This window comes from Salvia splendens, chromosome 2 (assembly GCF_004379255.2).
Source record: "Salvia splendens isolate huo1 chromosome 2, SspV2, whole genome shotgun sequence".
Taxonomy (NCBI): Eukaryota; Viridiplantae; Streptophyta; class Magnoliopsida; order Lamiales; family Lamiaceae; genus Salvia; species Salvia splendens.
In genome coordinates, this window is record NC_056033.1 from 33,716,123 (window position 1) to 33,743,854 (window position 27,732).

The 27,732-nt window shown below is 39.6% G+C and overlaps 2 protein-coding genes across 3 annotated transcripts; one reads left to right on the top strand and one right to left on the bottom strand.

The window, feature by feature from the left end:
* Nucleotides 1–15,041: 15,041 nt before the first annotated feature.
* On the top strand, nt 15,042–17,423 carry LOC121792323 (probable protein phosphatase 2C 34). Of its 2 annotated transcripts, none has more exons than XM_042190221.1 (6): nt 15,042–15,237; nt 15,821–16,102; nt 16,190–16,498; nt 16,585–16,702; nt 16,782–17,005; nt 17,089–17,423. In XM_042190221.1, the coding sequence occupies exons 2-6, from the start codon at nt 15,854–15,856 to the stop codon at nt 17,302–17,304; spliced, it is 1,116 nt and encodes a 371-aa protein (XP_042046155.1). In that variant the 5' UTR covers nt 15,042–15,237; nt 15,821–15,853; the 3' UTR covers nt 17,305–17,423. The 2 variants fall into 2 exon arrangements, with proteins under 2 accessions (XP_042046155.1, XP_042046156.1); XM_042190222.1 differs by lacking the exon at nt 15,042–15,237 and adding an exon at nt 15,249–15,591.
* A 234-nt stretch (nt 17,424–17,657) lies between these two features.
* LOC121792322 (phospholipase D zeta 1-like) lies at nt 17,658–27,658 on the bottom strand. The gene is made up of 20 exons (XM_042190220.1): nt 27,340–27,658; nt 26,358–26,459; nt 26,096–26,211; nt 25,871–26,009; nt 25,153–25,317; nt 24,478–24,651; nt 23,615–23,857; nt 23,417–23,533; nt 22,452–22,591; nt 22,169–22,318; nt 21,334–21,490; nt 20,800–21,261; nt 20,523–20,633; nt 19,546–19,692; nt 19,272–19,469; nt 18,966–19,067; nt 18,738–18,869; nt 18,555–18,620; nt 18,223–18,284; nt 17,658–18,136 (listed from the first exon to the last, which is right to left on the bottom strand). Exons 1-20 carry the CDS (start codon nt 27,541–27,543, stop codon nt 17,884–17,886), a joined length of 3,240 nt encoding a protein of 1,079 aa, XP_042046154.1. The 5' UTR covers nt 27,544–27,658; the 3' UTR covers nt 17,658–17,883.
* Nucleotides 27,659–27,732: the final 74 nt, after the last annotated feature.

The window sequence follows — 27,732 nt, forward strand, 5'->3', positions numbered from 1 at the left end:
ACTACACCCACAACCTCCAACGGTGAAACTCCGTACAGTCTTGTGTACGGCACTGAAGCCGTGATTCCGGTGGAGATCGGCATACCCAGTCCCCGAACTCTAAATTTCTCGGCAGAAATGAATGACGACGGACTGAGAGCCGAGCTAGATCTTACCGAAGAAAGAAGAGACTTGGCATGCATAAAAGCAGCCAAGTACAAGGAGCAAGTAGCCCGGTATTACAACCAAAGGGTGAAGAAGCTGCAATTTCAAGTGGGAGATCTCGTCTTGAGAAACAACGAAGTAAGCCGAGCAGAAAAGCTGGGCAAGCTCGAACCCACATGGGAAGGTCCGTATCGGGTGTCAGAAGTCCTCGGCAAAGGGTCTTACAAATTGGCTCACATGTCAGGAGAACAGGTACCCCGAACATGGCACATTTCCAACCTCAAAAAGTTCCATTTGTAAGAGACAGTCCGGTCAGTCAGTCTTGAGTCCTGTTCGGTCAATGTGCTTTCTTTGGTTTGCTTGGTCTTTGTTTGTCTATGTGCGTTGTGTCTGTCTATGTGCGTGTCGTCTCTTACAAATGTTACTGAGGTATCTTGTTCTTCAAAGGCTGATCCCCTTTTTAGAACATATATAAGCTAACGATTGTGAGTCAAAGCTTCTAAAGAGGATACAAGACCACAATTCAGCTTAAACAAGCAGTTCGTCTGAAACGAGCTGCAATAAGCCAACGATTGTGAAGTCCAAGCTTCTAAAGAGGATACAAGACCACAATTCAGCTTAAGAATCAAGCACTTCGTCTGAAACGAACTGCAACGAAAGTCTGATTCACGCGATAAAACTTGCCTGAATTAAGACAAGGGAAAGTCCGATCCACGCGATAAAACTCGCCGAATTAGGACAAGGGAAAGTCCGATCCCCAAATTAGGACAACGGAAAGTTCGATCCCAGCGATAAAACTCGCCAAATTAGGACGCAAACCAAGTCCAGTCAAAGAAGAGTTCACTTCGCTTTCCGGGGGGGGTAATGATGGGGTAAATGATGGGGTACGTACTCAACAAGCCCAACAGCAGTAAAGCCCATCAGCCTAAAGCCCAAGAAAGAGTATCAGTTCGGCATGACTAAAGAGTATCAGAGTTCAGTTCGGCACAACCAAGGAGTTCGGCCCCAGCCTACAGCTCGGTAAAAGCCAACCAATCAAACTCTGCTCTCAGGTCGGCATCAAGCTCTACTCTCAGATCGGCAAAAGCTGCTCGGCCATAATTCAGCAGTTCGGTCTCAGTATTCGACCGAACTGGGAGATAGCGGACTCATGCATGACCTCCACGACATCCACGACATAATTACTGATGATGTAAGCCACTGCCTAGTTAGTGGCCACGCAGGATCTCATGACCTCCACGACATCCACGACATAATTACTGATGATGTAAGCCACTGCCTAGTTAGTGGCCATGCAGGATCTCATGACCTCCATGACCTCCACGACTTAGGGTGGTGATGCAAGCCACAATCTCAGTTCAATATATAAATAGAACTTAGATCTGACAGAGGAGGACTCTCTCACTCTTTCGTTCTCTAGAGACAGAATAGATTATATAGCAAGTGTGTATTGTAAGCTGTAATCCCAGATCACGCAATACAACTCTGCTCTCTTTTCTTCCCGTGGACGTAGATTTACTTCAGTAAATCGAACCACGTAAATTCATTGTGTCGTGATCTTTATTCTCTACCAACATTTACAAACATCAGAAATTCGCGGCTTCATCACTGGCGCCGTCTGTGGGAAACAGAGAACCAAATCTGTGATAAAGCGAATTTTTGACCCTTTTTTCACCACAAAAAAATGCATGCCAGATCACATAACTCCCGTGCCTCCGTCCGTGATGACCATGAGGAAGCTAATCCAGCAGCCCATAGGCCTGGAAAGCAGCCTCGTGAGAAGTCTGTCTCCAGTTCTCACGGTGAAGGAACAAGCCGCTCAAAAGGTCCACATACCGAGTCTTCCCAGCAGCCTGATTTGAATGAGGCTGTCAAGTTGTTCTTGGCTGAGAAGCAGGAGGAGTTCTTAGCTTTCCTGCAAAAGAGCCAACAGCCGAAGACGAAAACGGTAGATTCTCCTTCCTCATCCAGACATGAAAGTCACTACCGCAGTAGTGCCGTGTCCTCCAGGAAGAAGAATCCTCAACCCCGACATGTTCCTGTTTCTCCTCGGCACCGGAATCACAGGAGAACTCCTTCTCCTCCGTACCGAAGAGATGTCGGGTTCGCCATGTACGGAGCATTAAAGACTCCGTTCTCGGACGATATCATCCGAACTCCTTTGCCGCGGAACTACCGGACACCGTCAATGACTTATGACGGGCTAGTGGATCCTCATGATTTCTTGGGATGCTATCAATATAATATGGCGAACCAGGGTCTCAATGAGGTCCATATGTGCAAGCTGTTCCCCGAGCTGCTCATCGGGAACGCTAGAAGGTGGTTCGACAGCCTTCCTCAAGACAGCATTCGATCCTACCGAGATCTAATGGATGCTTTCCATAGGAGGTTCTTTCAGAAAGCGGAAGCCCGAATTACCTCGGCTCAGCTGCTTTCTATACGTCAAGGTCGCGACGAAAAGATCAGCGACTTCCTGACGAGATTCCACAGGGAATGCCTACAAGTAGATAATCTCAATGATCTACTTGTCATTTCGGCATTCCAAAATGGAATCCTGCCCGGAGCTCTCTACAGAAAGCTCGTGGAGTGCGGCCCGCAAACAGCTCAAGAAATGTGGGACATTGCGGACCAGTTTTCCCGTGCGGATGAGGCAGACCGTCGAAAACGGTCTTTAGACAGCTCATCCCAAGAAGAGAAAAAGAAGCCCGATCAAAGCGGCCAGGTGCTTCCTCGCCGAACTCCTTTTGAAAGAATTCAAAGGGCACCGGTACAAGGCAGATTGGGGCCACGGCTCAATCCTGAGAAGCCGCCCGCTCAGTTCGTACCATTAAACAAGTCAAGAACGGAAATTTTCGAACTACATTCCGATATGTTCGAAAAACCAAAGCGGATGACGAAATCAGCCGCGCGGCGACCTCAGGATCAATATTGCTCCTTCCATCAAGCCCACGGTCATGATACCGAGGAGTGCCGAAATTTGGCTGCAGGTATTGATGTTCTTGTGAAAACAGGAACGTTAAAAAAATACCAAAGCAAGCAGCCGAAAAAGAACAAAAAGCAGAGAGGTGCGAACTGCAATCCTCAGGATCCGAAAAGGCGTGAAGATCCCGAAGACGACGACGAGCCGCAATATGATGGAGTAATCCAGACTATTGATGCTCTCCCTGCCGGGAAGACTAAGTCGTCCCTAAAAGCAGAACGCAGAGGTTCCAATCAAGAGGAGCCGACACATAAAAGGCTGAAGAAAGACGAAGTGATTACATTTTCAGATGCCGATCCCGTCCCAGCCATCTCTCCTCACCAAGACGCTATTGTCATTCAAGCCGGAGTGGCAAACAAACTGATCCACAGAGTATTTGTGGATACAGGAGCGTCAGTCAGCGTTCTTTTTAAAGAATGTTTTGATAAAATGGAAGTGGATCCAGCTCGGCTCAGTCCGGCTCCACTTCCTCTGAAAAGTTTCGCCCAGGAGGACACCCGCCCTGAAGGTATTATCAGCCTTCCGATCACGGTGGGGAAAGCGCCTACAAGCTCCAATACAATGATCGAGTTCTTTGTGGTAAGAGCTCGGTCCCCGTACAACATCATCCTGGGGAGAGACTGGCTCAACACAGTTCGGGCCGTTTGCTCAACTTATCACCTCACCATCAAGATCCCCACTAAAGGTGGGATAGCGGTCATCCGAGGTGATCAAAAGAGAGCAAAAGAATGTCTGCAGATTGCGCTTAAAAGTGCCGAGCAATCAGTTCGGCACCATCAAGCATAGCAATCACAGCAACCGGAGTCACAGGCAAGCGAGATGACCGAAGTCACTTCAGAGCCGAACTCAATGACCGTTCGGTTATGCGAAGACGATCCATCCAGAACGGTCAAGATCGGCTTCGCAGGAACGCCTCTACTCCGAGAAAAGACCATTCAGCTCCTCAAGGAGTACAAAGATGTCTTTGCATGGTCTTCGTTGGACATGACCGGAGTGCCCCCCGAGGTAATCACTCATCGGTTAAATATTGATCCTTCAATCCGGCCAGTAAAACAGAAGCAAAGACTCTTTGCGGCAGAAAGAAGCCAAGTCATTCATGACGAAGTCCGCCAATTACTAAAAGCGGATGTACTATTCGAGGTGAAATATCCTTCTTGGGTGGCCAATCCTGTGATGGTCAAGAAAAAAGGAGGAGGATGGCGGATGTGCATAGATTTTACCGATCTAAACAAGCACTGTCCTAAAGATTGCTATCCCCTTCCGAATATAGATAAAAAAGTAGAAGCTTTGATCGGCTTCGAAATTTTCTGTTTTCTTGATTTATACAAAGGATATCACCAAGTGTTGATGGATGAGAGTGACGCTCCGAAAACAGCTTTCGTTACCGATTTCGGCATTTTCGCTTATAAAAAGATGCCATTCGGTTTAAAGAATGCCGGAGCCACTTATCAAAGGATGGTAGACAAGCTTTTTCGGCACCTAATCGGAAAACAGGTTGAAGTGTATGTCGACGACATAGTTGTCAAAAGCAAAAACACTTCGGAGTACGAAGACAACCTCAAATCCACCCTCGACGTGCTCCGAAAAGCCAACCTCAAACTCAACCCCCAAAAATGTACCTTTTTGGTAGATTCGGGAAAATTTCTGGGTTGTTGGGTTTCAAAGGACGGACTCAAGGCAAACCCTTCAAAAGTTCAAGTTATTCAGAACATGGCGATGCCGAAGTCCATACACGATGTGCAAAGACTAACTGGATGTCTAGCCGCATTGAATAGATTCCTTTCCCAAGCAGCCGAAAAGCAACTGCCGTTCTTCAAAGTGTTAAAAAAGGCACCAAAGTTTGAGTGGGGAGCCGAGCAGAAAAAGGCTTTTGACGAGCTCAAAAGTTATTTAGCCGAGCTTCCAATTCTCTCTGCTCCAACAGATGCCGAAGTGATTTTCTTATACTTAGCGGCATCCGATCAAACCATTAGTGCGGTGCTTGTACGAGAAGAAGGCCTAAAGCAGTTTCCCATCTACTTTACAAGCCGAGCATTAAGAGGTCCAGAAACAAGGTATCAACCTCTGGAAAAAATTGCTCTGGCATTAGTGAATGCAGCAAGGAGACTGCGGCCATACTTCTATGCTCACAAGGTATGCGTCTTAACCGATCTGCCTCTTCGGCAAGTTTTGACCAAGCCAGAAGCATCAGGCAGAATCGCCAAATGGGCCATAGAGCTGGGAGAACACTCAATCGAGTACCTACCTCGGAAAGCCATCAAGGGACAAGCCTTGGCAGATTTTCTTGCAGAGGCCAAGTTCGATCAAGCAATCCCTGTCATCGCCGAACAGAAAAATTCTGCCAATGCCGAACTAGCACAGCCCTTGGAATCCGAAGAAGAGCCGCCGGACTGCTGGAGCGGATTCGTAGATGGAGCTTCGAATAAAACGGGAAGTGGAGCTGGTATTCTGCTTATCGCTCCCGATGGACACGAGGTAACCTATTCACTTCGGTTCTCATTCCCAACCACTAATAACGAAGCCGAATACGAAGCCCTCCTTGCCGGACTCCAGCTAGCGCAAAGTCTATGTATCAAGTCTCTCAAAATCCATTGTGATTCACAAATCATAGTGAATCACATGTTGGGTACAAGTGAAGCCCGAGATGAGAGGATGAGGAAATATTTAGACAAAGCGCAAAGCATTAGCCGAAGTTTCTCTTATTTTCGGATAGTCCGCATTCCCAGAGCAGGAAACAGCCGAGCAGATACTTTAAGTAAGTTAGCCGCATGTCCAAGCTCAAAGGTGGAGGAATTGATGCATCGAAGCATTGACGAAGCTGAGGTACATTCAGTAACCAGCTCGCCGAACTGGATGACGCCAATCTTACAGTATCTAGATCAAGGACAATTGCCCGAGGATAAGAGAGAAGCTCGGAAGATCACATGCCGAGCACTTCGGTACGAACTTCATGAAGGAGTCCTCTTTAGAAAGTCTTACCTCCAGCCATTATTGCGGTGCGTAGGACCAGAAGAGACGGACTACATCCTCAGAGAAGTTCATGAAGGATCGTGCGGTAGCCACATCGGAGCTAGAGCTTTAGCTAAAAAAGTTCTAAGATGGGGATATTATTGGCCAACCTTGGTACAAGAAGCAGTGCAGCTCGTCAAGACATGCCCGAAGTGCCAAATCCATGCAAATATCCCAAGGATGCCGCAGACCGATCTATCCACTATGCAAAGCCCTTGGCCTTTTATGCAATGGGGTATAGACATAGTAGGACCACTACCACAAGCTCCTCGGCAAATGAAATTCCTTATCGTTGCCGTGGACTACTTTACGAAGTGGGTGGAAGCTGAACCATTAGCTACGATAACGAGCTCGAAGGCATTGGATTTCGTCTGGAAGAACATAGTGTGCCGATTCGGCATACCCCACATCCTCATCTCGGATAACGGGACTCAGTTCACCGACAAGACGTTCAAGAATTGGTGCCAAGAGCTGAATATTCAACAACGGTTCACTTCGGTCTCTCATCCACAAGCAAACGGACAAACGGAGGTAACAAATCGTATCCTGGTGAAAGGGTTAAAAGCTCGGTTAGAACAAGCCAAAGGACAATGGGTAGAAAATCTCCCTCAAGTCCTATGGTCCTACCGAACTACACCCACAACCTCCAACGGTGAAACTCCGTACAGTCTTGTGTACGGCACTGAAGCCGTGATTCCGGTGGAGATCGGCATACCCAGTCCCCGAACTCTAAATTTCTCGGCAGAAATGAATGACGACGGACTGAGAGCCGAGCTAGATCTTACCGAAGAAAGAAGAGACTTGGCATGCATAAAAGCAGCCAAGTACAAGGAGCAAGTAGCCCGGTATTACAACCAAAGGGTGAAGAAGCTGCAATTTCAAGTGGGAGATCTCGTCTTGAGAAACAACGAAGTAAGCCGAGCAGAAAAGCTGGGCAAGCTCGAACCCACATGGGAAGGTCCGTATCGGGTGTCAGAAGTCCTCGGCAAAGGGTCTTACAAATTGGCTCACATGTCAGGAGAACAGGTACCCCGAACATGGCACATTTCCAACCTCAAAAAGTTCCATTTGTAAGAGACAGTCCGGTCAGTCAGTCTTGAGTCCTGTTCGGTCAATGTGCTTTCTTTGGTTTGCTTGGTCTTTGTTTGTCTATGTGCGTTGTGTCTGTCTATGTGCGTGTCGTCTCTTACAAATGTTACTGAGGTATCTTGTTCTTCAAAGGCTGATCCCCTTTTTAGAACATATATAAGCTAACGATTGTGAGTCAAAGCTTCTAAAGAGGATACAAGACCACAATTCAGCTTAAACAAGCAGTTCGTCTGAAACGAGCTGCAATAAGCCAACGATTGTGAAGTCCAAGCTTCTAAAGAGGATACAAGACCACAATTCAGCTTAAGAATCAAGCACTTCGTCTGAAACGAACTGCAACGAAAGTCTGATTCACGCGATAAAACTTGCCTGAATTAAGACAAGGGAAAGTCCGATCCACGCGATAAAACTCGCCGAATTAGGACAAGGGAAAGTCCGATCCCCAAATTAGGACAACGGAAAGTTCGATCCCAGCGATAAAACTCGCCAAATTAGGACGCAAACCAAGTCCAGTCAAAGAAGAGTTCACTTCGCTTTCCGGGGGGGGTAATGATGGGGTACGTACTCAACAAGCCCAACAGCAGTAAAGCCCATCAGCCTAAAGCCCAAGAAAGAGTATCAGTTCGGCATGACTAAAGAGTATCAGAGTTCAGTTCGGCACAACCAAGGAGTTCGGCCCCAGCCTACAGCTCGGTAAAAGCCAACCAATCAAACTCTGCTCTCAGGTCGGCATCAAGCTCTACTCTCAGATCGGCAAAAGCTGCTCGGCCATAATTCAGCAGTTCGGTCTCAGTATTCGACCGAACTGGGAGATAGCGGACTCATGCATGACCTCCACGACATCCACGACATAATTACTGATGATGTAAGCCACTGCCTAGTTAGTGGCCACGCAGGATCTCATGACCTCCACGACATCCACGACATAATTACTGATGATGTAAGCCACTGCCTAGTTAGTGGCCATGCAGGATCTCATGACCTCCATGACCTCCACGACTTAGGGTGGTGATGCAAGCCACAATCTCAGTTCAATATATAAATAGAACTTAGATCTGACAGAGGAGGACTCTCTCACTCTTTCGTTCTCTAGAGACAGAATAGATTATATAGCAAGTGTGTATTGTAAGCTGTAATCCCAGATCACGCAATACAACTCTGCTCTCTTTTCTTCCCGTGGACGTAGATTTACTTCAGTAAATCGAACCACGTAAATTCATTGTGTCGTGATCTTTATTCTCTACCAACATTTACAAACATCAGAAATTCGCGGCTTCATCATTTATCAATCTTATACTATATCTCATCACCCATTAAATCAAACACCCCGAAATCAGTAAAATCGTTTTCATTTTATGGACAAAAAGGAAATAGTAATAAAGTTTAGGTATAAATGATTGTTCCTGTGATGACAGAGCTATTTTATTATTTATGAACATATTCTTCATTTACATCATATACACAATAGTAATAAAATACAGTAAGTTTTAATCAGAGAATTTTAAAATAATCATTGCAATTGAAAAAAATAGAACTAGGATTATATTTTAGTGGGATGTAATTATATCTACATGAGGGAAAGTAATTAATGAGTCAACAAGAAAAAGTATGACGCATCATCCATTGGTTTGGTTTCTCTCTAGTCCCTACTTTGTATTAGCGCATTATAGCGTGCAATTAGAACTGAAATTTATTATGGATAAAGGCAACGTTTTTTATAAGTCGCGTGGGAATTAACCGTACCGAAATTGAATGGCAACGCGGTGGATGCGTCGTTTTCTGGTGCGCCGCCCCACATGTGATTGTTGGGTGTGTGCTACGTGTCTTCTTCTAAGTGGGTGTGGTGTTTAAGGTATGGGTTCTACTACCCTGCTCCACAATTTCATCACACCGCCCATGCCTCCTACCTTCATCAAATTTACTAACAATTTTGATAAGGGGGTGTAACATATAAATTGAATCAGGTTTATCCAAGATTTTAGTCTAGTAACACAATCTTACCATACTAATTCTAGTAGTTGTTTTAAGCTTAAAATTCATAAGAGTTTGGTTTAATAATTAAGATTATTTTCAGATCGTGGTTATAAATTTGTAACTCCTCACTGACATATGACAAACAACACCATAATCATGTGATAATAAAAAATATCTTAATTCGTAAATTGTTTAGAAAAATGTCCTACATAAATATCCTAATTAAAGTGCATGTGTTGTTGGTATTAATAATTTTTGTGTAAAGTAATCCACATTTTTTAAACTACACTTGTCTAAAAAATATGTGAGAATAATGTAGGAAATGCATAAATTATCACCAAGACACCAATCATTATATATATTCAGTGATCGTTATGTACCCGCAAAAACCTTATTTTTAAAATTAGATGAAATTATAGTCGTGCATTTATATAATTCACGAAACCACGCCGAAATTGAATAAAAAAAGAAATTTCTTTTTTCATGTTTGAAACATCAATAAACAATTAATTTTTTTATACACTAACTAAATAACTGAACATCTTTTTTAATAAGCTGTTACCTTTTTTGATAAGAAATTATTATGATCTCATTGATGATGAGTATGAATTCAATCTGATTGGTGGAAATAACGCTTTCATCGCCACCATTTGTTTTGTTTCTTTAACTCCAAATAAGTCTACGTTCGGAGACTAAGTATTTAGTTAGGCATTGAATTTTAAATCATTGGTCAATTATTAACCACAAGAAATCATTCCAACATAACGTCCTAACCTAATCTTCTTTATTTATTTTTTTTTCTAACCAATTATTTTCGGAGAAATTTCGGAATAAGGGGTTAAATTCGCTGACCTTTCGTAATTAGGGATTCAATTCGCTGGCCTTTCGTAATTTAGGATCGAGGCATGCGTATTCTCCAGAATAAGAGATTTGTGATATTTTATCTTATTTATATTCTTTTTTAATATTATTTCTCACTAATCATTTATCAATTACCTAAATTACCCCTTAAAATTTTTACCTAAATTCTACTTCATAAAAATTTCAGCAGCCTAAATTATATTTCATAAAAGTTCGCCGTTTCATCTCTTTTCCCCCCTCTCTGTTTCAGCGCACAAAATTGGAGCACTAGATACAATTAATTATTCTTGAGTATTCAAGGTGAGGATTTTCTTTCACCTAACTTGTTTTTAACTGTCGGTGGCTCGGTGCACATATCCTAAATTTTTGTCTGACATATATGTCTCAAAAGAAAGAAAATTTCGATACTAATATCAAATTGTTATGTACTAATATCAACGCACTATTTTTGTACTAGTATGTACTAATATACTATTATTGATAGTATATTAGGGTGTTGATATTAATTTGCTTACGGAATTGGAAAATTTGACATGCAATTGTTTGAAATTTTATGCAGCAGAATACATATATATGTACACTTGTTTGTGGCAGAATATATACACGTTTGTTTATGTATACATACATATTTGTTTGAAATTTTGTATAATTATGTTGAAAATTTTGATATATTTAGTTCTTTTGTTATTTGGTAGGATGGATCACATAGATGAAATTGATACTATTGATTGGGATAATATAGAAATTATTCCACTTGAAGAATCACAAATTGGTGCTCCCGAGAGCTTGATGGATGAAGAAACAATGTTTACTTTTGTTGGTCTAACCTTAGAGAAACCTAGTGATGCAGTAGAGAAAATGAATTCTGATCCAATTGTTAATGAGATAGTGGACATAACAGTTGATGATCATATTCCTAATGAAGATACTGTATTTCATGATATGGAAGACCCTCCGATGGATGTTGGAACAGTATATGCAAATATGAATGATTTCAGGAGAGCAGTGAAGCAACATGCTATAAAGACTCAATTTGAACTAGGAACAGAGAAATCCAATCCAAATTTGTTCAGAGGCTTCTGCAAAGCAAAGAGTTGTCCATGGTCAATTGTTGCTAGGTTGATGAAAGAAGAAAAACATGTTAAGGTAATTTGCTAACTTGTTAATAATTTGTACTGTTAATGTAGTTAATATATTTGCTAATTTTAATTATGTGTGCATTTCTAACTAATATATTTGTGTTCCTGAAATAGGTTACTTTGAATAAAGGTGAGCATTTTTGTTCATCCACTGGTAGAGTGCGTACTAAGATGGCATCGTATCATTGGGTTGGAGAAAAGGCAATCTCTTTTTTAAAGAAAGATCCAAACATGGGAGCAAAGAAGTTGCAAAATGAGTTACAGGAGAAGTATGTAACCACAATTAATTATTCAACTATATATGCTGGTATGCAGATTGCACGTGAAAAATTGTATGGAACATGGGAAGACAGTTTTGGGAATTTGTTTAACTTTAAGGCAATGGTTGAGCTTAAAATGCCAGGGAGCGTGGTTGAGATAGGGTTGAAAGAGACCGAAGATGGAGTGTACTTTCAAAGATTTTTTTGTTGCTTCAAGCCTAGTATCAATGGCTTCCTAAATGGGTGTAGGCCATATTTAAGTGTAGATGCAACGGCTCTTAATGATAGATGGAATGGACAGCTAGCTTCAGCAACCGCATTAGATGGCCACAACTGGATATTTCCAGTTGCTTTTGGGTTGTTTGAAAGCGAGACCAATGAAGAATGGATTTGGTTTATGGAGCAGCTAAAGAGGGCAATTGGAAGTCCACCTCATTTAGCTATTTGTTCAGATGCATGCAAGGGGTTGGAGAATGCTGTGAAGGCAGTGTTTCCATTGGTAGAGCATAGAGAGTGCTTTTTCCACTTGATGAAGAATTTTTCTAAGAGGTTTCAAGGTCCAATTTTTGGACACATGTATCCTGTAGCTAGGACATTTTGTCCAATTTATCATGAACATCTAATGCACAAGATGTACGGAGCAAATGACATAGTGCAACCCTTCTTAGAGACATATCACAAACTACTTTGGATGAGGAGCAAATTTTCTGAAGAGATCAAATGTGATTATATTACAAACAATATTGCGGAAGTATGGAACAGATGGGTGAAGGACCTTAAGGACCTTCCAATAGCCGAGCTAGTTGACAGCCTGAGATCCAAATTCATGGAGCTCTATGCAAGGAGGAGAAATATAGGTGAAAGATTTGAAGGCCACACTATGCTTCCAATTGTTGTTCGTCATCTCAATATTCTTAGTAGAAAATTGGGTCAATTGAAGGTTAAAGTAGGTGGCATGGGTGAGGCAGAGGTGACTGAGATCACAGATAGACACAAGGTAATTAGACATGTGGTGGATCTTGAGCAACACACTTGCTCATGTAGGGAGTGGCAAGTCTCGGGGAAACCGTGCCCACATGCATTAGCAGTGATAACTTCACGTAGAAATCCTAAAATGGAAGATTACCTACATCCTTATTTTTCTGTGAGTTTATTTAGGCTAGCATATGCAGGGGTAATTAGCCCATTTCCTGACAAGTCTCAATGGCCTAGCATGAACCCTGGCTTCAAGGTGTTGCCTCCTTTGCATAAACGAGCTCCAGGGAGACCGAGGAAAAATAGAATACCAGGATGCTTGGAAGGTAAGGGCAACAAATCTAGGACAAAAGGAATGTGGCAGGTCCAATGTATGCAATGCAAAGAATTTGGTCATAGGGAATCATCAGCTAAATGTGTTTTTAATGGAACAAAGAAAAGGTAATTACTTGGAGTTGCATCCTACTCTTTATTTTATTATCTCAATCTTATTTTAGTTTTATTTACTTGAGTTGCAGGAAGAGTCGTGCAAAGGGACGACCTTTAGATGGGATACATACCAGTGCATGCCAAAGGCAGGAGGCAGTAGAAGAACCAATGAGGTACGAAGAATTAACTGTGTATAATTTGTAGTTTGGGACTGACTGTTTTTTATATACTGACATTAGTATAAAAAATTTTCAGCCTAGTAGATTGCAGCATAGAGGTAGTGGAAGCATAAACCTAGAAGAAAATACAGTAAAAATATATGCGAAGAAGAAGCTCACTCCAAGGAAGCCAATTTAGTGATCATGTATTTTGAGGAATTATGCTTTTGAAGAACATTGTTCATGGATGATCTATCCTTTTGTGGAAGTATTTTTTGAAACTATAATTTTGTGGAAGTATTTTATGAAACTATGATTTTTTTGAAGTATTTTGTGAAACTATGATTTTTTGAATTCATTGCTTTTTTGGAAGAAATTGTGGAAGAAGACTTTTGGTAGTTGCTCTTCTATATGAACATGTTTGTTTTTGGATTTCTTAGAAAAAGTTACCCATGAATAAATAAATGTTGCTAGATTGCTTATGATTAAAAACTAGCCTTTTTTCGGTTAATAGCATAAGGAGTTGCATCCTACTCTTTTTAATATTATTACTGTTTATGATTCTAATTCAGACGTAATTTAGGCTGCTGAAATTTTATAAAGTAGAATTTAGGTAAAAATTTTAAGGGGTAATTTAGGTAATTGATAAATGATTAGGGAGAAATAATATTAAAAAAGAACATAAATAAGATAAAATATCACAAATCCCTTATTCTGGAGAATACGCATGCCTCGATCCTAAATTACGAAAGGCCTGTGAATTGAATCCCTAATTACGAAAGGCCAGCGAATTTAACCCCTTATTCCGAAATTTCTCTTATTTTCGATCGAGAAACCATATTAAATATTTCAGTTTTATGATTAAGGATCCTTGAAGATTGCCCCAGAGTCAATTATTAAACAATAGTAGTAGATAACATAAAGTAATTATCTCAATCAAGCACTCAAAAGTGATGATAGCAATTCTTCAAAAAATAATGACGACTCTCGGGTATGTGTGTACATATACTCTCCCATTTTGCTAAAGTATTGCAAGATTTATTAATGTTCTAATTATTTAAATTTTTTGATTTATCAAAAATACAAATTTCATTAAATTTTAAAAATTATATAATTAAAATCATAACAAAACCAAAAACACGTAATTAGAATCCTAAAAAATTTGACAAATTACATAACTAAAATAAAATAAAAACTTGTGAATTTAGGGACTAAACCGGTCGAAATGATCCAAAGCTTCCTGCAAGTGCGTGTATGAGCTCCTTTTGGCCTAGATTGGTTGTATGCATTTGCAAATCTCTCCTAAAATATCTTCGCCTTTTGGTTGTTTCAGATAACCAGATCCACTGAAGTGTTGATGGAAGGTTCCCTTATTTCCTCTCGAGCATAGCAAATACGAGCGTTGAATTTATTGTCAAAAAGTTGAATTTTGTTCAACAAGTACATAGGGATGTCGGACTTGTCAGTTATGTGGGGGAACGTAGACACCTTGGGTTGTTGATGGGAAGGACATCGGAAGTTTGCCAGAACCAGAAGTCGAGGGTGAAAAAATTATTAATTGAATGAATTTTTTTCATAAGAGTGAATAGAAGGGATTAGAGATTTAGAAAATGAAAATCATTGTAGCAGGATATTTGTTTTAGTAAAAATCATTTTAATTGAATTCATAAATATTTAATCGATAACAAATGAGTCCACCTATTGCCATGGTTTGATTGAGGAGAGGCGAAGGGGGCATGCATGGTGGGACGTCAGCCTACTTTTTCAAAGATTAAAAGTAAATAATTTATAAAGAAAATTTATAATTTTTTTCATATGCAAAATTCATAGGAAATGAAAGAAGGGAGTAATAGATTTAAAGTAAATAATATATAAAGAAAATTCATTGTATTTTTCATAGGCAAAATTCAAGGGTCATTGGTAGAAACAGCCGTTAGAAGAAACAGTTAATTGAAGTGATGGTGAAATATTTTTAACGCGTACACATACATACATGGTATGGTAGTAAGTAATAGTTCTACATATGTGTGCGTCTTTGTTTTCTTCTCCTCTCCTCTCCCATCCCATCGCATTCAAATAAGCCATGGATTTCGATCCTTCCCCACTCTCTCCATTTCTCACTTCCTCCGCTCCGGATTCCCTTCTTTTCCGGCGCTCCACCTCATCTCTCCGCCCACTTATTCTTGCTTGACACCGCAATTCTTACCTGAAAATTCAAGGTCTTTAATTTGTCTCATTTTATCGTTTCTGTTTTTGTTTTTTCCTTTTCTTTTTTTATTTGGTCGGTTGAAGATTGGCTGGAAAAGCAAAACAATTTTGGAGAGACTTCCTTAAATTTGATGTCACATGTTTATGCTTGTCTTTAGTCTTTTGTCCAAATCAGATTTGAGCTAATGTAATTTGATCATGGTGGGAATCTTCTTACAAAAGAGTAGAGAGGAAAAGGGGTTTTACTTTCTTAAATTCATGTTGATTGTCTTTGTGTGCTGAGAATATTTGGGATCTTCTGTATTGATGTCCATTTGTTTGACATCTTCTGACATGGTGACACAGTCATGATGTTGGAATTCCATGTAAGAATTCAGATCAATCTGCTTTTTCTCTTCCAGTTTTTATAATCCATTCTAGCTAGTTTCATCTTTTTGGGTATATTATGCAACCCCAACTTTCTGAGTCAGACTACATCTTAGTTTTATTGCAACTTGCATAAGATTCATTCGATCATGTGCTTGTTCAGCCTAATATATATAGTGATTGAAAATGAACTTGGATTTGTATGCTCAAAGTGTTGTTCTTGTTTAGGTTGTGGGCTAAAGCATATCTGTGGGAGGGGATATGGGGCATTTCTCTTCGATGTTCAATGGTCTGGCGAGGTCAATTTCTTCGATGAAGAAAACGAAGAATTTGGAGGACAACGGTGATGGGAAAGAGGCCGTTAAAGCTATGGCGAAGGATGCCAAGAAAAATGAGTTGATACTGAGGTCATCAGGGGTTGTGAATGTTGATGGATCCAACAACTTGGCCTCTGTTTACTCAAAGAGGGGTGAGAAAGGTGTGAATCAAGATTGCTGTATTGTTTGGGAGGTATGCTTTCTTTTTTATGTACAGGGATGAGCCTAGTTAGTTTCCCTTTCTGTGAATTTTGAGTTAACATAAAATTGTTGTGTTCAGGAATTTGGGTGTCAAGAAGACATGATCTTCTGTGGGATATTCGACGGGCATGGTACGTGGGGGCATTTTGTGGCAAAGAATGTTAGAGACACGATGCCTACATCTCTTCTCTGCAACTGGCAAGAAACACTTGTTGAGGCTGCAGTTGATCCTGATTTCGATTTGGGGTCTCAGAAGAAGCTCCAGAACTTCAATATATGGAAGCGTTCGTATCTGAAGACGTGTGCGGCCGTTGATCAGGCGCTGGAGAACCACCGTAAAATTGATGCATTCAACAGCGGCACCACAGCATTGACAATTGTTAGACAGGTACACGCTAACGGTGTATCTTCTTCAATGAAATTGTTTTTGAAGCATGTACACTCTTATCTGAAAATGGCTATGGTTTTGACCAGGGAGACAATGTGTTCTTAGCAAACGTGGGAGACTCGCGTGCTGTGTTGGGTACGCCCGGTGATAATGGGGATATGGTGGCAGTGCAGCTCACCATGGATTTCAAACCTAATCTACCTCGTGAGTCTCTCTCCGGCTCTCCCTCTCTCTTTGCTATATCTGACTTTGGCTAATACTTATAAATTGTGTGTGTGTGCAGAGGAGGCGGAACGAATAACACAGTGCAATGGGAGAGTATACAGCCTGGATGAAGAGCCAGGGGTTCACAGAGTGTGGCTGCCACATGAAGACTCCCCAGGGCTAGCAATGTCTCGAGCTTTCGGGGACTACTGCATCAAGGACTTCGGCGTCATTTCTGTGCCTCAAGTCATCCACAGACATATAACAAGTAAAGACCAGTTTGTAGTGCTGGCCACAGATGGGGTATGTGTTCAAGTGCAAGTATATGTTTTTCTGAGTCTTGATTTGTGGCATTTCTTGATATGTTTTTTTTTTCCTGTTTAAAGGTTTGGGACGTTGTATCGAATGAAGAAGCAGTGCAGATTGTGTGGGAGTGTCCGGAGCGGGGTAAAGCTGCAAAGCGGCTGGTGGAGCGGGCGGCCTATGGGTGGAGGATGAAGAGAAGGGGAATAGCTATGGATGATATATCAGCAATTGTACTCTTTTTTCATTCGTCATCTGCTTCTCCACACGAATTTGAACTTGTACCTATGCTCAACTGAATTTAATACTCTTGGCTACTGAGCTGTACCAAAAAGTTGGGGATGGTCAGTGCCACATCAAGAGATTCCCGTTTAGTTATAATCGGATCCTTAATTTAAGAATATGAAAATTTTGCATATAATGAATGTCTCGTGTACATGCATGATTTAGATTGTTTTTCAAGGCTAACACGAAGTAAATGACACGTATATAAGAAATTGTTCCTTTTAAAGTAAAGTCATGCCGACACATAATTGGTCGTTAAAAGCTGGCTAAATACTAATTGGACAGACAAAACCGCTGGAAACTCTCAAACCACACATTTTTTGGATGCTTATGCAATATATATGATGAGGATGACCAAAGTTTGACATTATGAAATGAAAGATCACAAGATAGACTATCAGATGAATATAATCTGAAACCGATATGAGTGTGTTTATGTATACAATGATGAAAATAGAATATATTGACATGATGTTTCTACCTAAAATGGACCAAATATGAGCCCTTGCTTCAGCTGTGAACACTCGGAATCAGGATTCATGTTTGCTTACACTTTGTACACAAGTCTTCAACAAATATATTCATCTACACATTCAGTGGAATACCTGTGGTGAAGCGTAGAACTCACCCTCGATAAACATTGGTCTCAGGTCATCTTCTTGCCTCATGAACTCCAGTGGGAAGGAAACAAGTTGTCCTCTCACTGATTCTAGCTTCGTCTCTGGATCAATTGTGATCACTTTCCCATTTTCATGATATTCAAGTTTCTCCGGTGCCACTCCTAAGTCAATTGTTGTGTGCCTAAGCTTCTGTTTCCAGTGGTTCATACTTTGTCTCAGAGCGGATCTGAAATGAATGGCAACACTCATTGATTACAATAATGAATTTACGTAAAAGAGAACAACAATATATATAGCTTTAGAGTATGGCACCTGGAGTGGATGGTGTCATTGGGGATGCAAGAGAAAACATCATGATATATCTTTGTATTCGACTGTCAAATGAAAATCAATTAGAGGAAAACTGAGAGATAAAGAAAAAGAGGTGAATGCTTCAACTCCAAAAGACAGTCAGCATGTTTTAGTAAATCTTGGCAAAAATGAATGTCTTATCAGCTAGACTTGGTACAACTATACATAGGGAAACAAATAGAAACAAAGATATTGCCTAGTATCTCTATGTTTAGGCAGATATATAAGCACAGATGTTTAATACCTACATGGTTGTGCACGAATATACACACTGTAGTAACATTTTTGCTCACCTCGGCTATTTCTAACCAGAAATCTTTGTATGTTGTGTCAGCTACGGGGTCTTTTATTTTAGCGACCTGGAATTGAGACAAAAAAAATTAGCACTACAAAGCCTTTTGACTCTTCTAAAGAAACAAGATTCCAAGTCAATTATCTTAAAACATATCTTCAATGATATTTAAGATTACGCTCACCTCCTCAGCGTTTAGACCAAGGTGCTCAGTCCACAAGGAAAGTCTAAGGCTAAAAGAAAACCTTCCCGCCTTCCATGGGCTCCCATCCATGGATGAATCAACAAACTCTTTATCTTCTAAGATAAGAGCAATCTGGATGACAAATCATGAACATGTACTTTAATATGGAAAAGGAAACATCAATAATCCTATGGCAGTTTGATTATTGAACCAATGGGGAACACACACCTCTGAGTCTCTTGAACCCAACAAACTGCGATCATTAATATTGGACGACCCAATCAAAGCAAGACGATCGTCTACTATCATAACTTTGCTGTGGACATAAACCTGTAAAAGAAAGACAAGTCTCAGAATAGGTTGATCAAGAAGCATTACATGGCTAGAACTGGCCATGTCAAAACTAACTGGCCACAAGGGAATGGGATTGCTAGGTTCATGTATGGTGATTATAATATCGTACTGATCAAGGAAAAGTGCTAACTGCAGTTAGATGAGAAGGATAACAAATGAAATTAGCCCAAATATATTTACCTGACTGGTAACCAGAGGACCACTACCAAAAAGTCTGCCATAATTTCTTAAACCAAAGAATGATATGAAATTATGCATCAAGGGACCAAGTTCTGAGCTAAGTTTTTGTAATATTGAACTTTCTGCTCTGCAAATAGTACGATACTGCCAATGCATTATTGCTCTAACAGTAGCGGCACCTCCATCATCCACACCGCCCTATTTAATGAATAGTTTCTCAGAGAGATATAGTAACAACATTGAAATGGAAGATTTCTGTTCAGCAGGAAAGTACCTGAAACCCAGGTAAGAGTGGGAGCACGATTATGACTCTGAAGCACTTTTTTTCTTTGTGAGCCCGCATTATGCGGTTATACAGAGATTCAAGCACACGGTTTTGTATAACTTCATCTTCTGCAAGGCCTGATATAAAAAATTGATTCTGGAAGTAGACAAGGAAAAAAATTGGCATATTACTTCTTGCAAAATTCATGTTTCATTTTGCATGTTTCAGTTTAACACTATATAAAAGGGTGTAAGATCACAACATTTTTTTTGCAGAAGTACAAAAGATGAGTCCTCGTTCAATAATTTTAAACCATGTATGACTGAAAACAGAAACATGTTAGTGCAGAAGGAGCCGTCAAACCTATTTCAGTACTCATTTATGTTAACCTCAAATAAACTTAAATCATGATTTTGGCTGAAGGCTTAACATACTTCACCGACCTTGTCATGCAAGAAACTGCATAAATTGCAGCCATTCTCCCATTTTTTACCATTACTCTTGGGACAAAGAGGTTACTGCAACTCTGCTAATACAGTCGGATTCTTAGAGGCTGATGAAGCATATATAATAGTAGGTCATTGCTGAAGAAATCAAGTTCAAATAATGAGATGTCTAGCATGGACTTTCTCTGTGAACTTTTCAGGACACTTGGAATTTCATATTCATGAAAGATAATGAAGATTCACACGAATCACATCTAGTACATATCTTGTCTCATATGAGAAACAAAAATCAACAGACCTGAAATTGAAGAATATCCTTCAAATCTCAACTTGGTGGAAAACTTACTGAACTAAGTGACAGGATGATGATCATATTTTTTATGATAAAAAATGAGATAATTTCTTTCTACTTAAATACTCCATGTAATCACATAACCTTCTAGAATGCATTTTCCTGTTGGCGATATTTAAAAGTTTAAAATATTTAGAAGAATGGAACAGATTTATCTGTCCTAAGAAATGAAGACACATAAAGTTCACCTCAATGTATATGAAGTGCTCTGCCTCCTCAATGAGAGCACAATAAGCTCTATGAATGCTGTCCTCAGTTTGATTTGTCCCGGCGGACCACTGGCTCACACTTCTGACAACCTATACCAATGAAATATACAACTAAAAACTTCTGCAGCTAATGAAACCACCTCAGTATTTTGAGGAAGCCACAATTATTTCTCAAAGCTGGGAGTCTCATGTCTGATAACTGGAAAACAGATACCAATTTGAACAAGATATATTTCCACTGGTGATAATAACTAACCTGGCAGCGGCATAAACTCCGTGGACCAACTTGTGTTACTTCATTGGCTGATTTGAATTGGCTTCGTTGCTGATCTGAGTTTGTCTCCACTGCTGTTGCATTTTTTATACAGGCAGTGTCATAGTTATCGAAGAAACTAAATCCTGTGTCTTGGTTGGAAAGCGAGCTGCTTCTACTATGACTAATATTCTCAGTTGTATGTCTACTTGAGTTGAAGTCATTCCATCTATTTTCCATGACAGGAGACTCTGGACCATTCGCTTCATGTGGCAAAAGTAGTGGGATGTCATCAGGTGGTGTTTCCGAGGAAAATGAATTTTTCCTACTCAATCCCTCTGGTTCGACTTCAGATATTTTCCTGTTAATGTCTATTGCACTGGTTTTTCCCATGTAGTGTGGTAAAACCATCTGATTTTGCGGTATAAGTAGAGGTATTTTCTCTTCATTTGGTGCTTTACTCCTCTGGTTTGATGGGGGGAAATATATTAGTAACTGAATATTTTTTTAGTTTACACCAGACGCATGGAGGCTAACCTTTGCATGGTTCCAGCGCTGAACAAAATGTCTAGCAATATCCCTGCAAGGAGGGCCCCATACGGCACAATGAACATCATGCCATGGCATCCGGGGGTATTTTTCTCTATCCAGTTCATCTTTTAGTGTATCCTCCCATGAATTTGGCTCTGATTCTCTGCACTTACCATGTAAAGTTTTAAAATCAAAAGCCCAGTGCGTAAACATTGGTAACAAAAACTTACGCGAAAATAGGAAATAGATACCAACAGATTTACACCTCTTAGTCACTAATTTTGTTGTCAGCATTCAAGTCCCATAGTTTTCGCAGTAAATCATGTTATGTGGGAATCTTCTGTAATAGCACACGAACAAAGGCTATTATTGTTTAGAATTTTACTAACACGAGCTGCTCCTAGCTTACACTATGGTATAGGAGGTGCCGTCGATCAGAAGAAGCAAAACGAAATCAGGATTTGGAAAACAAATGCTTTTATTGTTTTTAATAATTTTCATCAATTGGATGCTTCTTTATAGAGAGGTAAGCTGGAAAAGCAATATGATTGAGTGATATAAGCTCTGCTAACTAAAATACTATATACAAGCAATATAAGAAACCCAATGGAAAACTGAATAAAAAATCAGCTATTCGGCTTGTAATAATATTTACTTATCAACTATAGCCAAAAAGAACTAATGGACAAAATCTTTAGGTATTTAACCAGTAACAAACCTAGAGCTTGTAACAACCTAATTCCTGGACGAATATGAGCATTTTAAATAAGTCACACACTTATCCAGTACTAACTTTCTGAATACATGTATGATATATGTTTCATATTACAAGATGATTTACCTGGGATTGTAGTAGTCTTTCCCAGGCCATAGCGAAGAAGGCAAATCACTTATTTTGTGTTCAGTGGTGTCAAATCGGCCAAAGCATAAATCTAGCCCTCCAATATAACATATCTTGTTATCCACAATAACAAGCTTTTCATGGTGAGACCTGCACGAACCATTATTTACTTCTTGAAACGAGATTTTAAAGCTTCTTGAATAAGTCTGAATGAACTTCCCAAAAAACAAAAAAAAAAGTTCTTTTATTTCTCTAGTTTAGGATTTATGAAGCAACAACCTACCATAAGTAGACGCCAGTTGACAAATGATCAGGATACCGTAGAACTTTGACATTTTCGTGAATGCTAAGAAGCTTTCTCTTACTAAATAAGCTATTAATTTTTAAAGCAAGAGAAACTTCCTTGTAGAGAAGAATGTATATCTGCACAGTATTATATATAAAGAATTCAGAGAAGAACTATATTTATTGACATAGAAACAAACGAACTCCAGCATATCTTTGCTTTCAAGGCTATAAACAAGAAAAAATGGTTAACCAGAACCTTGAGGTGACACTCAGAATGGTAACAGCTATGCTTTCTTGTAAAGGAAATATAAATTTCCGTGTCATTCATATTTTACGTCAGTCAAGATAGTGTATTTGGCAATTTTATAGGCTGTCAGCTAGTTTTAACCGGTAAAATCAAAGTGAAGTTGCATGCATCTTCATTGTGCCTTAGCTTTCATGAAAAAAACTAAATTCTGGTCTGCATTTAAATGATAATTTTAAAGTTCCAGATCACATATTTGTACAAACAACATTAATATTTACCGGAATTGGACATTTGGGACAAAGATGAAGAACTAAACAAATGAATGATTGCTAAGTAGTACTCCCTCCGTTCCGCTTTAGGAGTCCTGGTTGAGTCGGGCACATGTTTTAAGAAAGTGTTTGAGTAGGTAATAAATAAATGTTGTAGTGAATGTTGGTACCCACTTTTAATTGAGTGTGTAATAAATAAATGTTGTAGTGGGTGTTGGGACCCACTTTTAATACATTTTTACTTACTTTGTAGGCATTTTTTATTAGTTTATCCCAACCGGGACTCCTAAAGCGGGACACTCGAAATTGATCAACCGGGACTCCTAAAGCGGGACGAAGGGAGTAGTTGACATGCTTAACAAGATGAGAGTAGTTGAAAGAAACAGAGAGTGTTATTGAGTATCATATTAATTGTCCTCTTGGGTCTGAATACTTAAATTGTACCTGAACCCCTTCCTTTGCTTTAGCCTCTAGTAAATTATCAAGCCTTGAGGAGCTGTTGTTGTGATATGGTCGTCTTAAGTACAATTCTGGGCAAAGCCACCATCCGGTTATATATATCTGCAAACTTATTGCGCTAGTTTAGATATTTGAATGGCCAAAAATGGTGAGACAATTAAATGAAATGTCTGGAAACTTAACCTCGGATCTAGCTCGCTCTATGGATGAAGCAATTGATTCAAATGCTCCTTTTCCATCTATGAACCATTGAGCTAGGCTTCCATCTTCTGCTAGTCCTCGAGTAGGAGCGAATGAATTAAAACGGTGAGGATGACACCAACTTTCAGAACTCTTTGACTCGACGGCATTAATTGCAGATATCCACTCTATAACTTTAGAGTTACTTGTTGTCCTTATCTTTATGCTTCGATTCCCACTACAAACCTGTTCACCATTTAAACCAAGTAGATCGAGTAAGTTGCTTTCAAATTAAATTAATTCAAGTTTTGCAAGAAATGAAAACTGAATGCTGCAAGTTACAACTGTGTTGACTCTGCCTCACAAATTATACAACCATAGACAATAAAGACAGCTTTAAGCTTCAAGCATATCAATGTACATAAGAAAGGGTATCGTATTGTTCAACTTTTACCTCAAAGAATCTCCAAATTAAAGTTATAGACTGATTATATAGGCCACCATTTTCAAATTTTCAAAAAGAGCATATTCGGGATTGAGTATATAAAGAACTGCTTTCATTCTGATTTGGTCTTCATTCATACATTGACTAAGTCGTGCTGTATGAGGTAACTATATGGCTATATGCTGCATCCTTCCTATTTGATAAGCTGAAAATCATGTGAATTTCTTTAACCAGTTTCACGCTATATTTTAACCTGAATCGGTAAATGTTGTAAACATATATAAATTGAATACCCCAAAGCCTAGAAAAAAAATTAACAAAACATGGGGTATCTACAGATATAAGCTAGAGAAAGATTTATTTAGCGTCAAAAATTTCATCTACTATGCTTAGCCAAATAGGATGTGAAAAAAAAGCTGACCTTAAATGCATGACGCAAAAGATTCCATTCCTCCGACAGTTTTGCCAAGTGCACTTCATCATCTCCTTTCTTATTTGAAGCCGGCAGGACATCGAAGACAACTATGTCTAAGAGTTTGGTATCAAAATGATTTCCAAGGAAAGCCAGGCATCCCGGTTTGAGAACAAGCCAAACCTAAATTCAGGTCATTCGTGATCAAATTATTCAGAATTGACCGCCTCCAGCCCCACCCCTCCCCCAACACATCAAAAGAAACCAAAACAATAATTCAAAAGTTATCCACATATCATCTGAAAACCAGAAATGGAACATCCATTAATATATCTTGCTATGTTTTTTGCATAATCTTTATTGCCAGTTACCTACTTGTTTTTGGGTTTTAACAATCATTGAAAGATTTCTAATCATTAACTTAAAGAATAACCAGATCATTTCCTCTAAAACATTTGTAACTGACAATGTTGTGATTGAGTTGTCTTGTATTTCCCCAGCTCCCAGCCTCACACTCTCACAACTTTTCAGGTTGCAAGATCATGGTAAATTTAAACCTAAGGTTGGCTATGAGAGAATGTGCAATTGATTTGAAGAAATCAAGTGTAATTTTCATTCTTGAATGCGGTACTGTGTAATCGCCACTTAAGACAGAACGTGAAACACTTGTTCCAGATCACTTACTTTTTTCCAATTTCTGCCACAACAACAAGAGCATAGCCAAGAACCTGGGCATGTATCGTTCTCTGAAGACCCGTCCAAATGCTTAACCAACACATAACCTTCCTTCAACTTTGGACCATACTCTTCTGAAAAAGATAACCTAGACACCTCCAAGAACTTGCACACCTGGAATAGGTTATAAAAGAAAACAAGTCTAAGGTCAGAATCATTTGTTATTGCATGTAGGATCACATATCACATGGAAGTATCTAAAGATGTCCCCAAAAGACCAGAGGCAAATCCAAGCAACTTTTTGAATGGCATTAGTTCAGAACATGTTCATATAATATGATATGAAAGCAAAGTACAATAAAGATACAAAGAAAAATGTGCTCATAAACTTCACAAATGCAACTGTTGAAGCATAGGACGCTGATTCAGCTATTTTCATTAGAATGGCAACCAAGTATTAAGTCTCAACTCCTTTCACAGTGTTGTAATTGGAAATGATTGATTTCATTTAGGAAGGGCCAAATTTTACAAAATTAATAGCTGCTTTCTATATAAACTTTAAGAAGTACAGTATGCAATGCTTATAAAAAAGATTACGATCTTAGAGCATCTCCAAGGGGAGAGGTAAATGAAGAGGTAAAACTGAAGGAATAGATTTATATTTTTTTCTTCTGATTAGGAAGTGTCATATATAGTAGAGGAGATTAACTTAGTTTTCACTTTTCACCTCTCGTGAATTAACAATGTCCAAGTTTCCCAGAAAATGATTCAGGTAACCTTGCATTGCAGCTTTTCCTTTGTCTGAAATCTGTTGCTTACCGATGGCCGGCCCAATAACTGAAAGAGCAGCTCTTGATGGAACATTTCTGCCCAAGAAAATACCTTGAAGATGAATAAAGGAAATTTATAATACTTCTAAATTAAAAGTGCAAAAAAAAAAACTTTTCACCACCTGTTCCTAAGACTTTCGTCATGATATATTGGCAAAGCTCCATTATCGGGGTCATCCTCATCATGCAAAACAGTTGCATGATCTCCTACTCCTATGTTATGCAGAAGTTCCTTAACCTATTTTAGGAAACACAAGTTGCGACTAGGATCAGCAAAAACCATGCGGGTCATTATAAAGGACTGCTTCAAAATCATGAAATTGAATAGCAAAATTGTAAAACCGGATATGTCATTCATGAAGAGATATGGGAAAGAAAGAGAACCTGCTCCTGCTTCTCATGAAACTCTTCGATTAATGCACGTTTCTTTAGTGAGAGGTGTAAATAAATTACTTGAGAAGCCTTTTTCCGCAGTTGCCACTTGAACTGTCAAATAGGAGTAATTTTTAGTTAAACTTAAGCGAATGTAATCATATTATGCACATCATATGAAGTCTAAAGAAATCAAAATACAGCTTTAAAGAAAATGAAGAGTGTACAAGTAAAAAGAATGAAAAGTACACAGCTTTGCAAAATAGAAGTGTGTCATGTGAAAATGCATGGTGCTTTACTTCATTATTATGCAAATTAGATCAAATAGTCCAAAAGCTGAAGAAAGCACTATAACTCAGCGAAATGCATTAAACACTAAACTGGAAAAATAAAAACCACCCCGGGGCCTAAATTAGCATACCAGCCAAACTATGTAGAACATCATTACGAAGAAAAACATTATTCATTTCAATTCTGTCAGGTTACACAGAGTTCCAGTAGCATCTGAGCTTGTATCTAGAAAAATCAACTAGTCTTGAACTCCACTTAAATTTTAAAACAAGCAGACTAAGTACTTATGTTCTACTGAAAGGTCCTACTATTATTTTCCCTCGCCTAGTCAGCCAAGACCCCAGGTCCATCTCCACCGCAGTCCAAAGAAATTCCACGCAAATGAAAATTTTCCAAAAAAGGGAAATCCAATCGGAACTGCTAACCAATTAATTCATCCAAACCTTCAACTACAACATTCAAACTAAACAAACACTAAATATTGGAATTAAAATCTGATTACATCCAAATCAACAGACACCTAAATTGGGGGATTAATTCACCTACGCAGTTATCGCGCATAAGCAACTACACATCAATCCATATACATCTAATTGCATACATAGACAAAGAGCGCGGATGCGCATGCCCGTAACAAAATTAAAAAAACACAATACGCGCATGCACACGCAGTTGGCACGTGACGAGGATGAATTCAGGGTACCTGCTTGTACTGGAGCTCAATGTTGTAGGACAATAGCAATGGCGTGATGTCGCTGGCATCGGGACGCGAGACCGACACTACAGTCGCCGTCGGCAACTCATCGAAAATCCAGGAGGAGGAGGCCGCGTCGCCGCTGTAGAATAGCGAGTGAGACGAGGAGAAGGCGGACCGATCGTAGCTGGAAATCAGCCTCTCCGTCGACATTGCGGAATCTATCAGGAATCACCAAATATTGGTTTGTGCTTGTGCTTGTGCTTGTGCTTGTGCATGCTCTTTTTGGCTGTGTGAGTTTTGACGCAGTGAAAGAAGAAATGAAACCTTTTTCTATTTTCTAAACTGAAAAAAAATACCGTATTTTTGGCGGCCGAAGAGAGGCTGCTTGGTAGTTGGTTG